The following is a 14370-nucleotide window of genomic DNA, read 5'->3' on the forward strand; positions in this document are numbered from 1 at the left end:
TCATCAGTATTCTGAAGTTTTTGCTTTCAAGAACATTTTTAAATTTTTTACTTTTTGGTTGATGATATTGTTATAATAGAAATTCACTGAAAAAATATTTAGTTAAAATACCTATAAATGACTTATATCAAAACATCTGCTAATTTATTGACATAAAACTTTATAAAAAAAGATATTTGACAAAATTTGAACAAAACTTGATAAAACTTCCGCAGGATTAAAGCTGACCAAGCTGTTTAGACCCTACATACATACTGTTGTTAAACAGACCACATTCAAACATCCAGACATTCATTCACTTGCCAAATTTGGTTGTATTACAAGTTTAGCTCAAGAATGATGGCAATATTTGCTAAATGAACAACAGAATATTCTGACCTTGACAAAGGTCACATTCATGTTAGGGGTGTATATTATATGGAATGCGGACAGGATACTTGTATACAAAATTATGTTTCACAGAATAACACTTTTTCACAGTCATGCTTTTAAAAGTAACAGATGTTATCTTGATCAGTATAGAGTTCGGATAAGTTCAGCATATTTTTTTTATAAATCATAACATCAGATTCGAAATCTGTGCAAACAGCATATTAGCTGGTCCCTGTTGGGACATCATTACATAAAAGACAGCATGTACAAAGTGCTATCACTTTATCACATGTTTGATGTAGCCGGAGTGTAATTTTTGAGTTTTACACCGTTTTTCAACAGTATTTCAGTCATGTAACAGCGGGCAGTTAACCTAACCAGTGTTCCTGGATTCTGTACCAGTACAAACCTGTTCTCCGCAAGTAACTGCCAACTTCCCCACATGAATCAGAGGTGGAAGACTAATGATTTCAGACACAATGTCATTTATCAAATAGTCACTGAGAACATACGCCCCGCCCGAGGATCAAACTCACGATCCCGCGATCCGTAGACCAACACTCTTACCTACTGAGCTAAGCGGGCGGGTTTGGAGTGTAATAAAGCCATTACTTATACACTAGTGTAATAAAGCTTTGACGTTGACATTGTTTATAGTATAGGAGACATTGGTTAAACTGACTTGTTTATATAGTAAAAGAAAGTAGAACTGTTGATGTTTTGACAGGAAAAACTAACATATGATAAAAAGAATATTACATTTGTGACTTTCCACATTGAATTTATTAAACTTATTGAATAAAATTGATAAAATGCAAAACCTCGCATTTTATTATTTTGTTCAACTGGTTTTATAAACTCAATATGAAAAACACTCTATATACTGAAAAAATCTGATGGTAATAAACAGAAATAACTCTTCAGTATAACTGGTATTTTTCCATGTATTCACAGGATGGAAAATTACATGTGTGATGTTTTGATTTCCTTGGAAACTTGAAGGTGGACTTCCTATCTGATATTTTGACAGATACACTGTAACCTTCAATTTGATGTTTCAATCAAAGCTGTAATACCAGCATTCCATTTACACTGAGAACTAGAAAACACCCCTTATAGATATATAAATTCAAACTAGAAATGTGTCCATGGGAAACAGATGCCCCCATTACATGACAAAGGACACCTGCACATGCTGACCAACATTCCTGTAAACTTTGGTGACTCTAGGTCAAATACTTTTGGAGCTACGTGCGACACAACATTAAAATGACCAATTTTTTACTAAGTCAGGGGCCATAACTCCTACATGCCTAAATGAATCCGGACACGAAACCCCAGGTGCACAACTACACATGCTAACCAACATTCCTGTAAAGTTTTGTGATTCTAGGTCAAATACTTTTGGAGCTAGGCGCGACACAACATTCTCGGACGGATGGACGGAGGGATTGGCGGACGGACAAGGGCAAATCTATATGCTCCCCCACCCCCCCACAAAGTGGGAGCATAAAAAGATGAAATATTACCTTTCTTTTTAAACAGAAATAATGCAATATGGTATTTGATTGATGCAATATTTTCTAAATTGTTTTACAAGGAGAATGACACCATAAAATGTCGAGTCTTCCAAACCTTGCTCAATAGTACTCATGCACCCAACAGATGACAACTTTTTTCCAGAAAATAAGTAACAGAAGGACAGAATTTGTCATAAAGAAGAACTTCTTATAATAAAATATTTTTCATTTATGAACTATAAAGTTTTTGCAATGTCTTGTTAAAAGAGAGTATTAAATAGGTATAAAACTGAAATATTTACATTGTTACTTACAATTAGGGTAAATTTTCTCACTTACTGTTTAATGTGTACCTATCATAAATCCAAATTACACATACACTGTGAGATTAACTGTTTGTAAGTTGTGAATATCTCCTAGTTTTTGCACAATGTTTGAACTAACTGTTTTATACTTAAAAGCTTTAAATCATAAAACGTCAAACTGAATATTGTACATAAGAGAAGGTATGTTTTAACATGTACATGCACCCTAAAAAAGATTAATCATATTTGTATATTTGAACAAGTATATATTCCACTTATACCATCTCAAAATACTTGAAGATAAAACAGACACGGCCAAACCCCCTTACCATATTGTAAACTCCAAAAACTAAATTCAAATTGGGGTTAATATTGTATACTACTTGAACTCTGTCATGTTTATTTCATATAAATGTCGCCCACTTATAACAGATACTTGTTTGTCCCCGATCGCCATATTTTTGTTTATAGCCCAGGAAGTCAGTTTAAGGGAGTTTTATTGAACAAATTACAATATACTTGAAATTACTATCTCTAACTTTTTTGGAAGACGCTTGCTATATTTGAACATTTCTGAAATTTATTGTTTTAAAGGGATTTGTAATCAAACCAATAAAACAGTACAGGTAAAAATTGGATTTAAGATTATTAATTAACACGTTTTTGGAAAAGTTGACTTCTCTTCAAAAGATTTGATATAAACAACATCACAACAACCCCATACAATACTCTGATAGTTACTTACATACTAAGGTTTTGGAATAAGACAAATAGCTTAATGTCTCTTTTTAGCTCGACTATTCGAAGAATAGGGGAGCTGTCCTACTCGCCCCGGCATCAGCGTGAGCATCACACAAATGTTAAAGTTAGCGTACCACCCCAAATATTTTCAAAGTCCATTGAGAGATCGCTTTGATATTTTGCATACTTGTTTATCATCATGACCCCAGTCTGTAAAAAGGGATGAGGCATCTCTTTCAAGCATTTTGACTAAATTTTGGCCCCTTTTCGACAGAGTATGTTCATTGTAATGTTAAAGTTTGTGTACCACCACAAATACTCTTAAAGTCCAGTGAGTTATTGCTTTGATATTTTGCATACTTATTAACCATCATGACCCCAGTCGGTAAAAAGGAGGAGGCAACTCTATCAAATATTTTGACTGAACTATGGCCCCTTTTCGACTTAGAATATGCTTACTGTCATGTTAAAGTTTTACTCGTAGCTTATATTATACTATCAGGCACTGAGAATAGTCGAGCACACTGTCCATTGGCAGCTCTTGTTTTTTTTTTTTATTCTGTATTTTATGCGTATTTTAATTCTAGGTGTTTTATTAACATTGTGTTAATAGTTTTAAATTGACTGATAGGTTTTAAGTATGCATTGTCTCTTGTAGCTCTGTATAGAGCGACTGTATACTTTTTATTTGTTAAAAAATTGACTATGTTCTATGTATATGATGTATACAGATGAGACGTAAATAAAAGAATAAATATATATAATATATACTAAACTTATAATGTCTGAACATCTCAATGATTCACTTTGAGTGGGTGGGTTAGGTCCTGGTTTCAATGCATGGCCACCTCATTTTAAAGATGTGAAAAACAGTACCGGCTCCTTTGTTTAAAACTTAAGATTAACAATTAAGTGCAAGAAGACAGAAGTAAGTAACCTGTTTGTTGCACAACCGATCAGTAGCTAACTGATTATGATTATGGTATGTGATTACAAATAAAACTTTTTAATATCGATTCTGGACAGCTTATTTATGAATACCTCTCATCCTTTATGTGATATTAATATATTTTTCTAAATTCTTTCCTCAATTTATTCCATAGATTTTACAAAATCAAAATAGCCAAACCAGATGTTATAAAAACATTTCTTCCAAGTATCTCAAATATTATAATATCTGCAGCTTCTAAAATTTCAACAAACATAAATAAATAATGAAATACCTGCACAGTTTAGCCAGTATCCATCACAAATCTTATGAATAATGCATAAAGATCAAAGTTACAGCACTTGTGCCTAGTATGAGGTCAAGACACAATATCTTGTAATAAAACTTTAATCTCCTCTCTGGCTAATCAGCCATATAATCCCATATATATAGAGAACACAATCAGACAGATTTCAGAAGACATTACGCAAATGTTTAAATCCCTAATTCTGTTAGAGTACAATATACTGTATATGTCCTTAATCTCAACTTATATGCATTTTACTGAGAGAAACAAATTTAATTAACACCCTGTTGTTATCATAATCATAATTTATCAGCTTTTTGCATTAAGGTGACTAATAATCTATATCAGAGAACTAGATCATTTTTCATTTTTTATATATAAATTATTGAGCAGCTGAATTGGGAACTGATGTTTACCTTGTATATGGATTTCATTATTGATACATTAATAAGACACAGTTAGTGTAACATTGGAACCATTAGTAATAAAGTTTTAACAATGTCATTGATTTTACCCTATAAACAGCTGCCGTATTTTCCAATTTATTTATACAGCAAGGCCACATAAAAATGAAATGAAGTCCATTCAAAGGAATGATCGTTACAAAGTATTTCAGATGCTTGCATCTTTGATTTCAGCAATTTTTCAAATGTTTGGTAAATGTGTGATGACATCATCAATTACCTTGCTTTCAGATGAAAGTTATACCCTTCCCTAGTCTTTCATGGCTTCCCTTGCCTTTTACTCTTCCATAGCCTTTCATGGTTTCCATAGCTTTTCACCATTTCCCAGCCTTTCATGATTTCCCTAGCCTTTTACCCTTTCCAAACCTTTCATTATTTCCATAGCCTTTTATCCTTCCCTAGTCTTATATCCTTCCCTAGTCTTTCATGGTTTCCCTTGCCTTTTACCATTCCCAAGCCTTTCATGATTTCCACAGCCCTTTATCCTTCCCAAACTCTTCATGATTTCCCTAGCCTTTTACCCTTCCCAAACATTTCATTATTTCCATAGCCTTTCCTAGTATTTGATGGTTTCCCTTGCCTTTTACCCTTCCCAAACCTTTCATTATTTCCCCAGCCCTTTACCCTTCCCTAGTCTTCCATGGTTTCCCTTGCCTTTTACCCTTCCCTAGTCTTCCAAGGTTTCCCTTGCCTTTTACCCTTCCCTAGTCATTCATGGTTTTCCTTGTCTTAAACCCTTCCCTAGTCTTCCATGGTTTCCCTAGCCTTCTCATGTCCAGAAATGAGACCGTGTTTTGGAGAGTATTGTCCCTTGATTATTAAGCCAGATCGGTTAAATTTGGTTGTTTCCCTTTATACCATCTTAACGCGAGTATCGACTTTTGTTAATCTCTCTTATCTTGACCTTACACTGGTTTTGTTAATTAGGGGTATTGCGACAACATTGTGAAACTTTTAACACAAGCGGATTTTATACCTTGCCCGAGGCAATTTCCAGTGTATTCCTCAAATTGGTGATTTTGAATGATAATCGGGTTTTTGTTTCAAAATTGAGAGCCGGGAAGGATATTCCCATTTTAGATATGTATTTAAACTTTTGATTATATCTTTTAAGGGCAAAATGTATGTGAATCATAAATTAAAAGTTAATTAATTAAAAATAATTTTTGAAATTTAAATATTTTTATTCAAACGTGTAATTTAAAATAACAGTTTTAACCTAATTTGACAAAGACGGAATTAGATCAACGTACATGTTTATTACTTGATATACATAACATTCTTATTTCTTCAAATTGGTGATTTTCAATGATAATCTGGAATTTCTTTTAAAATTGTCAGGAAGCATATAATTCCCATAACTTAACGTATTTTTAAAATATGTATTTAATGACCTACAGATTTGGCTAAAATTAATCTTTCTCTCAAATTGAAGTTTGTTAATACTAGAAGATGTGTTTTTGTGTCTAAAATATTTCGTCGAAACCAATAGCGCTATAGCGGAATAAGTGAATTATGACTTCAAAATATCTTTTATAATCGAGACAGTTTACCTTGAGTAAAGCGTTACAATCGCTTTTCGATTTTCATCATATAAAGTAAAAAAATAGCAAATTCTCAAGTATTTCCGTAATATTATATATAGTTAAACTTTGTCAGTAATTAAGTTTTAAAGCCTTCTTAAGAAATATAGCATTTATTTCCAGATATCTATAAAAGTATTTTTTCTTGTTGTCGAACGATCTAGAGGATAGTCCCTTAAATTTTTAAAATATTTTTATGAGGGCGAAATATATGTGTATTTCGGGAGACAATCAAAATCCCCTTGATCAAAATCCCCTACACTGAAAAATGACAGGATGTTACAAAATCCCCTTCATACTTTTTTGATATACACTCGTGTATTTCGGGGTCTCCTTGAAAATGTGTCTTTTCAATTTAAAAAAAGATTTTAAATATTATGTATCCGTGGCCTATAAATGCATTTTACTTCACAATAATGTGAATTTGGATTTTGAACAGTAAGATAAATTATTAAAATCTATAACTCCATATCCGTAATTTAGATTTTAACTTTAAAGTGTTCATGCAAGAGCCGTAATAATTGTCCCTTTAGGCCGCGGGGCATGTCAGACAAACAGATACTAATCCAATTAGTAACGGTAATAAACAGAAATATGCCAGCATTCGGTTAACTTATTGTCAAACACGTTATTTGACTTTATCATACATATATAATCTTTACAAAAAGATAATAATTTTTTAACGACAATATTATAATACTTACAAACAAGAAACATGAAATTTACACCCGACCCAATGGACTTGTTATATTTACATGTACACTATTCAAGTTTAAATATGAACATGTAGTTCTGTATGTTAATCAACTTTATGTTATGTTACGTTTTAATGCAATAAATAATTCTAGTTGTGAAAATGGTATTAAATAAATGGAATATTTTTATTTAAACATGTAATCTAAAATAACTTTATTTTTTATTTAATCTGACATTAAACACGGAATGAGACTGACGTACATGTCTATCTAATTCAGTTTATCCGGTGTCATCAGTACATGTGTACTGTGACGGGCAAAATTTTCCAAATTGGTAAAATTAGTGATATTCAAACGTTTAGGGAAGCAAGAAGACATAAAAATAATTTAAAAATAAACTCATTGAAAGAAAGATTAACTTTTCTAGTTTACTTCACTAACTTAATAAATGTTGTGAGATGATTATAAATATAAGAATAAATCATTCTAAAAGACCATGTAAAGCTTGAAATCTGTCATTTCCTACAGAAATCAATGGGACTCGGGATCAAAATTAGTTACATATTTCAAACGCTTAGGGAAGCAAGAAGATCATATTTCATTTTATTAAAAATTATATTGAAAGAAAGTGCAAATATTGCAGATTACTTCAATAACTTAATAAATATTGTCAGATGATGCTTTTGATGCCATTTGGTGTGTTAAAGTTTTTCTCCTTCTATATTTCAATAGGCATAAATTGACCGATAATGGCTAATCAATACACCCGATAACCTGTTTTCAAGGGAGACAATTTCACCAATAAGCCAGCAAATTGGCTTAGATTTCTGGGTATGACACTTCCCTGGTCTTGCATGGTTCCCCTAGCCTTTTTTATGGTTTCCTATGCCTTTTACCCTTCCCTAGTCTTGCATGATTTCCCTTATCTTTTACCCTTCCCTAGTCTTGCATGATTTCCCTTGTCTTTTACCCTTTCCTAACCTTTCATAGTTTCCCTTGCTTTTTATAGTTTCCTTAGCCTTTTACCCTTACTTAGCCATTCCCATGCCTTTTATGCTCTCCTTAGCTATTTTATCCTTCCCTAGCCTTTAACCTTTCATGGTTTCCCTTGCCTTTTACCTTTCCCTAGTCTTTCATGGTTTCCTTAGCCTTTTACCCTTCCCTAGCCCTTCCTAAGCCTTTTATGGATTCTTAGCTATTTTACCCTTCCTAGCCTATCATGATTTCCTTTGTTTTTACCCTTTCCTAGCCTTTCCTGGTTTTCTTTGCCTAATTTACCCTTCTCTAGCCTTTCATGGAAACACTTTAACAGCAAAAATGTATGCTTGATTATAGTCAGTTTTGGTACCATAATTAATCTGACACTACTAACAATAATACAGGGTGGTAAAATATTAATATATTATTTGCATTTTCAGCATAATCGTTCTTGAAAATCATATCACAATGTCAACCTGTGTTCAAATCCTTGCTCTATGATACTTATAATGCATGTTGTTCATTTTGAATGTATCATGTCATACCAGCAGCTATGGTCTAACCAAAGACTTCAAGCATTTTTGAAACCACATGTGTGCATTTTCTTATAGCAAGGGAGATCAGTCAGTTTAAACTGTAAAAATTGCTAATCATTTAAACCATATACTTTACCAATATATGAACTTTACCTTTATATGTCAAAGTCAATCCTGCCTTAAAAGACTTCATTCAAGAAATGAAAAGTGGTCTTTGTTACAGATAAACAGATAATAAATGCTTAGAGAAAAAAAGGTATCATTCTTCCACAGGTTTTGTAGCTGTATTCTTTAGTATTGTTATGACTGTACATGTTACCTAAATCTATCCAAACTTTAACTCACCTATAGGAGATTGTCTAGGTGTTTTTGGAGCAACAAATGACAAGTACTCTTTGCTCTGCGAGGTCATGTGACTCATTGATGTGGCAGTAGAGTAGCGCGAGTTCATTGATCGCAGGAAATCTTCATCCAGGAAAAGCGATCCCATTGAACCATACCTGCAATAGATAGTTATTTCTTTGTCTCTAGAAATATATATGTGAATCTTTAGAGCAGGCAATCTGCTGTGTAGCTTGCATTCAACAGTTTGACGGTACCTTTAACCTTTCAAATAGCAAAATCTTTTTTCGATAATTTAAAAGAAACTTTGAGTACGAACAGAAGTAAAAAGTAGTAAATTAGGGAGTAAATAAAGTTAAAACAATCAGCAGTCAATTGACCAAACCAATGTACAATGTACTTGGATACAATGTCAGGACCAAGTACCGAGTTCTTCTCCAAAAATAAAATAAAACTTCCCTATGTTAATCAGAGGTGAAAGATGAATGACTTAGACAAACTGCCTTCTGCCAGTGGTCATAGAAAACTTCCAAATCATCTGGACATGAAACTTGCAACATCAGTTTATCTTGTGCTCTACCTACAGAGCTTACTGGATACACCTCACGGAAACATACCTGGAATCACTGCTACCCAGAAGATGCTGTATGCTCATAATTCTATCCATGTCTTGATCGTCTACCTGGGTCATGGTGTTACTGGCTGCCTGGGAAGATACCCGCTCATTCTTGTCACACTCCTGTCAAAATATAATTACCCACTTGAAAGTAAGGGTAGTTTTTTTTATTTTGTGTTTTCACAACAGCACATTTAGTGCACTGTCTTGTTAAAATGTGCAAAAACACAGATATTTTTTACTAAAATACCTTACACTTCACAATGTTGTCCCATTCTGATGTAAGCTGCTGTCAAATCTCTAATACAATTAAGAACTGAAAAGTACTAGTGTATTGAACTGTGCACTAAACTCCTTAACTGAAAGAATACAGTCAACTGAGATTTGGGCCTTATTTATATATCTATGATTCATTTTCATAAATTCTATTTAAATTAACTATAATGAGCTCCAGCGATGCTGCCAGAGAGTACTATTCATCTAAAAGCTACTATACTTAATATATAATTTCTTTATTGAAATTTGAAAAACAGAAAAAATATCATAAAATTTCAAATAAAATCAAAATGAATTACATACACAGTTCGTCACCTCAACGCAACAAAGTCGTATCTTATTATAAATTTATATAGAGATACGACTTTGTTGCGTTGAGGTGACGAGTTACTTCATGCGTATTGAGGGAACAGTCCAAACCAATTTCTCAAGACAGCAAGGACAACTTTACAACTGCTGCTCAACGTCAGCAGACAGTGGGCAAAAGTTTTTAAAGTTGTCCTCAATAACTAGGGTTAGTTATACTGTTTCCCTAAACACCCAGTACATATAGATCTGGTCTATATGAAAATGTCAAATACCGTAACTGAGATTTAGTTCTGAATGAAATTTACAAATGTAACAACTGGTGATTAATTTTAACAAACACAGTTCTTCTAATGGCTTTATGTGATAATGTCTGATATAAATGCTTGACAGCAGTCACCTAGTTGTTCGGCATTCACAGGTTTAGAATCTTTATTGCACATGAAAACAATTCAACAAGAAGGGCCACAATTTTCACCCTTTATGCAGCATTGATTGAAATTCCAACCAGAGCCTTAGGCAACAACATAAATACAACTATACAAATGACAGATAAAAATACAAAACACTAAAAAGATACCAATAAAAACAATCTAAAACAAAATTTCGTAACAGTAAAATAAAGAAATCAGGCAGCTACCAATTGCTCCATCAATGTGCAAAAAACACAATTTTCCTCTTCCTTGCTGTCACACTATAAACAAACGTGAAATGTTGTTTTGTCAAAAGTAATGTCATAAAATATGCTTTATATAGTATCTAATGCAGTCTTTCAGAGAACATCCTGTAGGACTTAATTTTAAAGGCACCGGCCTCTAGATCAATTGAAAACAAAAAACAAAATCTTTTTAGATATCTGGAAATTAATGCTGTATTTCTTAAGAATGCTTTGAAACTTAATTACTGACAGACTATAATGTTACAGAAACACATGAGAATTAGTTGTTTTTACTACTTTTTATGATGAAAATCGTAAAGCATTTGTCATGCTTTTACCCAAGGTCAATTGCCTCAATTATAAATATCTATTTATGTTTCATGCACATTGAACACTAAATCCTCTATAACAGTATTGGTAATGACAGCAGGAATATTCTTTATTGCTGTGGCAGTCCAGGTTCGATTCCCGGCACAGTCTGACATCTTTTTTTCTTGATTTGACATTTTTAAAATAGTTTAGAAACAAAAGCTCATATTCTAATGTTCATACTATGACCAAACTTTAATTTGAAAGAAATACAATATTTTAGCCAAAATCTGGAGGTCAATGCCTTTAATATTTATACCCTATCATATCAACAGCAAAGAATTTTTTAAAAATATAACTATGGAAGTTCAATCCTATAGAAATGGGCACAAAAACAAGTAACACTCCCCCAAAGTTTACATATGATACAAACTTTCACGATAGAAAATTTCATGATATATAATAATAATCACTTCTAAGAAAACAAAAAAATTCTCAATGGCTGCACAGCCATTAAAATTCAGTTCATTATGATTTCAATGGCTGTACAGCATGGATATTCTGTAAAACATGATTAAATGGCTGTACAACATGGTGTTTCTGTAAACATGATTAAATGGCTGACAACATGGAGATTCTGTAAAACATGATTAAATGGCTGTACAACATGGAGATTCTGTAAAACATGATTAAATGGCTGACAACATGGAGATTCTGTAAAACATGATTAACTCTTTCGGCGCCAACGTCGCTACACGGCTACTAAGACCTGACTGCCAAAGTCGCCGATCGGCGACGGACGGGTAGTGACCAGTTTTATTGCAATATTTACGACATCTAAAACGTTTACGACCACTTTATGGTAAATAAAGCTTATCAAGCAGAAACTTCCACCATAGTTTTGATTCTTACATACAGTTCAGTATTTTGGTGCAGATTGTCATATGAAATGAAATAGAAACTTTGAATACATTTTTTCCGACATAGTGTGTTTTAGTTACAAATGAGTAGTTTGCTATTGAATGTTTCTGTCATAAAACCATGTAAAATACTGCTTTTTTTCTATGAAATCAAATCCTTTTGAATTATTTGAAGCATTTTTATCTTTAACTTTATAAATAGAAGGTAAAATCAAGAATATTTGTTTTATTTCCATACTGTTTAGCCAGAAAACAAAAAAATACCAATATCGCCAAAGGTCAAGGTCATTTGAGGTCACCGGTCAAGGTCAGACAAAGGAAGTATGACAAAAAAACTGTATATTTATGCACAATACTTTAATTGCAACATTCATGCAAGGTTTCATTACAATAGAATGTAAAATAAGAAAATAATGCCTATTAAGTGTGAGTAGCATATTTTCCAAGAATAACTAAAATATATTTAGCGTTGAAAGTACCATTTTCTCAGAAATTTGGCGCCGAAAGAGTTAAATGGCTGTACAACATGGTGATTCTGTAAAACATGATTAAATGGCTGTACAACTCGGAGATTCTGTAAAACATGATTAAATGGCTGTACAACGCGGAGATTCTGTAAAACATGATTAAATGGCTGTACAACGCGGAGATTCTGTAAAACATGATTAAATGGCTGTACAACGCGGAGATTCTGTAAAACATGATTAAATGGCTGTACAACAAAACATGATTAAATGTCTGTACAACTCGGAGATTCTGTAAAACATGATTAAATGGCTGTACAACACGGAGATTCTGTAAAACATGATTCAATGGCTGTACAACACGGAGTTTCTGTAAAACATGATTAAATGGCTGTACAAGGAATTCTGTAAAAAGATTACAATGGCTGTGAACATGGATTCTGTAAAACATGATTAAATGGCTGTCACAGATCTAAACAGATTAAATGTGCTGTACAACTCGGAGATTCTGTAAAACATGATTAAATGCTGTACAACCGGAGATTCTGTAAAACATGATTCAATGGCTGTACAAGCAAGAGTATTCTGTAAAACATGATTAAATGGCTGTACAAACTGTGAATTTGTAAAAAATGAATTTAATGGCTGTGCAACATGGAATTCAGTAAAATGATTTTAAACTGTCAAGGGATAATTATTAAAACATGAGTTAATGTTGCTCGTACAAGCGAGACTAATATGAAAATGTTGAAAGTGCAAAGTCAACAGCGAGTAAATTGAAAAATTGACTACAACATAATTGTGTTTAAAAATGATTAAAACTAAAATTAACAAGAAATGTCTGTACAAAGGGGCAATCTTGCAAAAACAGATGGAGTTAGGCTTGTATACAGGGTTCAGTTAATGATGGTGTACAACAAGAAGTTTCAAGTAAACATGATTAAGTTCTGGAAAAGCTGACTAAACATAAAACTTAACAGCAAGCCGGCAACATGGACACGACAACTGATTAAACGCGACCCGACAAACGTTATAATAACTCTATTTTTTTCAAAAACAATAGTCTAAACTATAACTCAGTATAGAAATTCAAGCTGTTAATGAATTTATAAAGCAACAGTTAACACAGTACAATATGGAAATTCTCACTGACTGCACTATATAGAAATTCTCAATGGCTGTATGATATAGAAGTTAATTTCAATAAATGTAAAACACAGAAATTTGGTATGTTATTATCTCCAAGACCGTGCAACATGGAAATTCAGTTTGTGTTATGATTTCGATGACTGTACAAAACAGAAATTGAGACTTTAACATTAGTAAATGTCAAATCATTTAAAGTTGTATTCATATAAATATATATTATCAGGGGTTATAATGAAACAGAGTTACATTATGTTGAGGTAAATCAACATGCTCCAGTATGCAGTTAATAGGATTATATAAAGAGTCATGCTTGTTGACAGTTCATTTCCATAGGATGCTGGACAATTTTTAACTTCCTATATAAAATGGTAAATGAAATACTGTTTGGACTTAACGTCTATCAGCTTAGTCATGTCATCACACTGTAGTTACTCCTTAACTGTTGGGTCTCAACTGAGAGTGATATCTATACACAGCTTTTCATGCAGTGTAACAGTAAGTCCTGTTTCATTTCGAAAATTCACTACATACAAAATGTCTTCCATACAATTGAAAATAGATCTATACATAATTGGAACTATTTTCTTCTTAACACTGAACTTCAAAACTAAATATTACCAAAAACAACTGATTTACCAAAAGTACAGTGCTAAATAATTAAACTAGCTCTAACTAAGACTTAAAATATGTCAAACTCTTATGACTTTGCAAGCAACTTCATTTTATAAGAAAGAGGACCATGTTATTGTATATATGTACAAACTGAGAGTAGAATGAAATAAACTTATATATTAAGACGAGACATTTTACCAACAATCATACCACAATCACCACACTATATGCTGAGATTACTTGCTGTAACATTGACTTTTCACCATCTGACCTCAAAATTTACAGGGGT

The 14370-nt window shown here is 32.7% G+C and overlaps 1 protein-coding gene across 19 annotated transcripts in view; it reads right to left on the reverse strand.

Moving 5' to 3' along the window:
* Window positions 1–14370, reverse strand: part of LOC123556357 (uncharacterized) — a 148609-nt gene that overhangs the window by 38843 nt on the left and 95396 nt on the right. For 17 of the 19 annotated variants that reach the window (XM_053542589.1, XM_053542588.1, XM_053542579.1 and 14 more), the window contains 2 exons: window positions 9389–9510; window positions 8775–8929 (listed from right to left, as the gene is read on the reverse strand). In XM_053542589.1, coding sequence (XP_053398564.1) covers window positions 8775–8929; window positions 9389–9510 — 277 coding nt within the window. Of the gene's footprint in view, window positions 1–8774; window positions 8930–9388; window positions 9511–10609; window positions 10664–14370 lie in introns of all 19 variants that reach the window. The other 2 variants (XM_053542582.1, XM_053542577.1) reach the window with 1 other exon arrangement.

Source organism: Mercenaria mercenaria, chromosome 5 (genome assembly GCF_021730395.1).
Source record: "Mercenaria mercenaria strain notata chromosome 5, MADL_Memer_1, whole genome shotgun sequence".
NCBI lineage: Eukaryota > Metazoa > Mollusca > Bivalvia > Venerida > Veneridae > Mercenaria > Mercenaria mercenaria.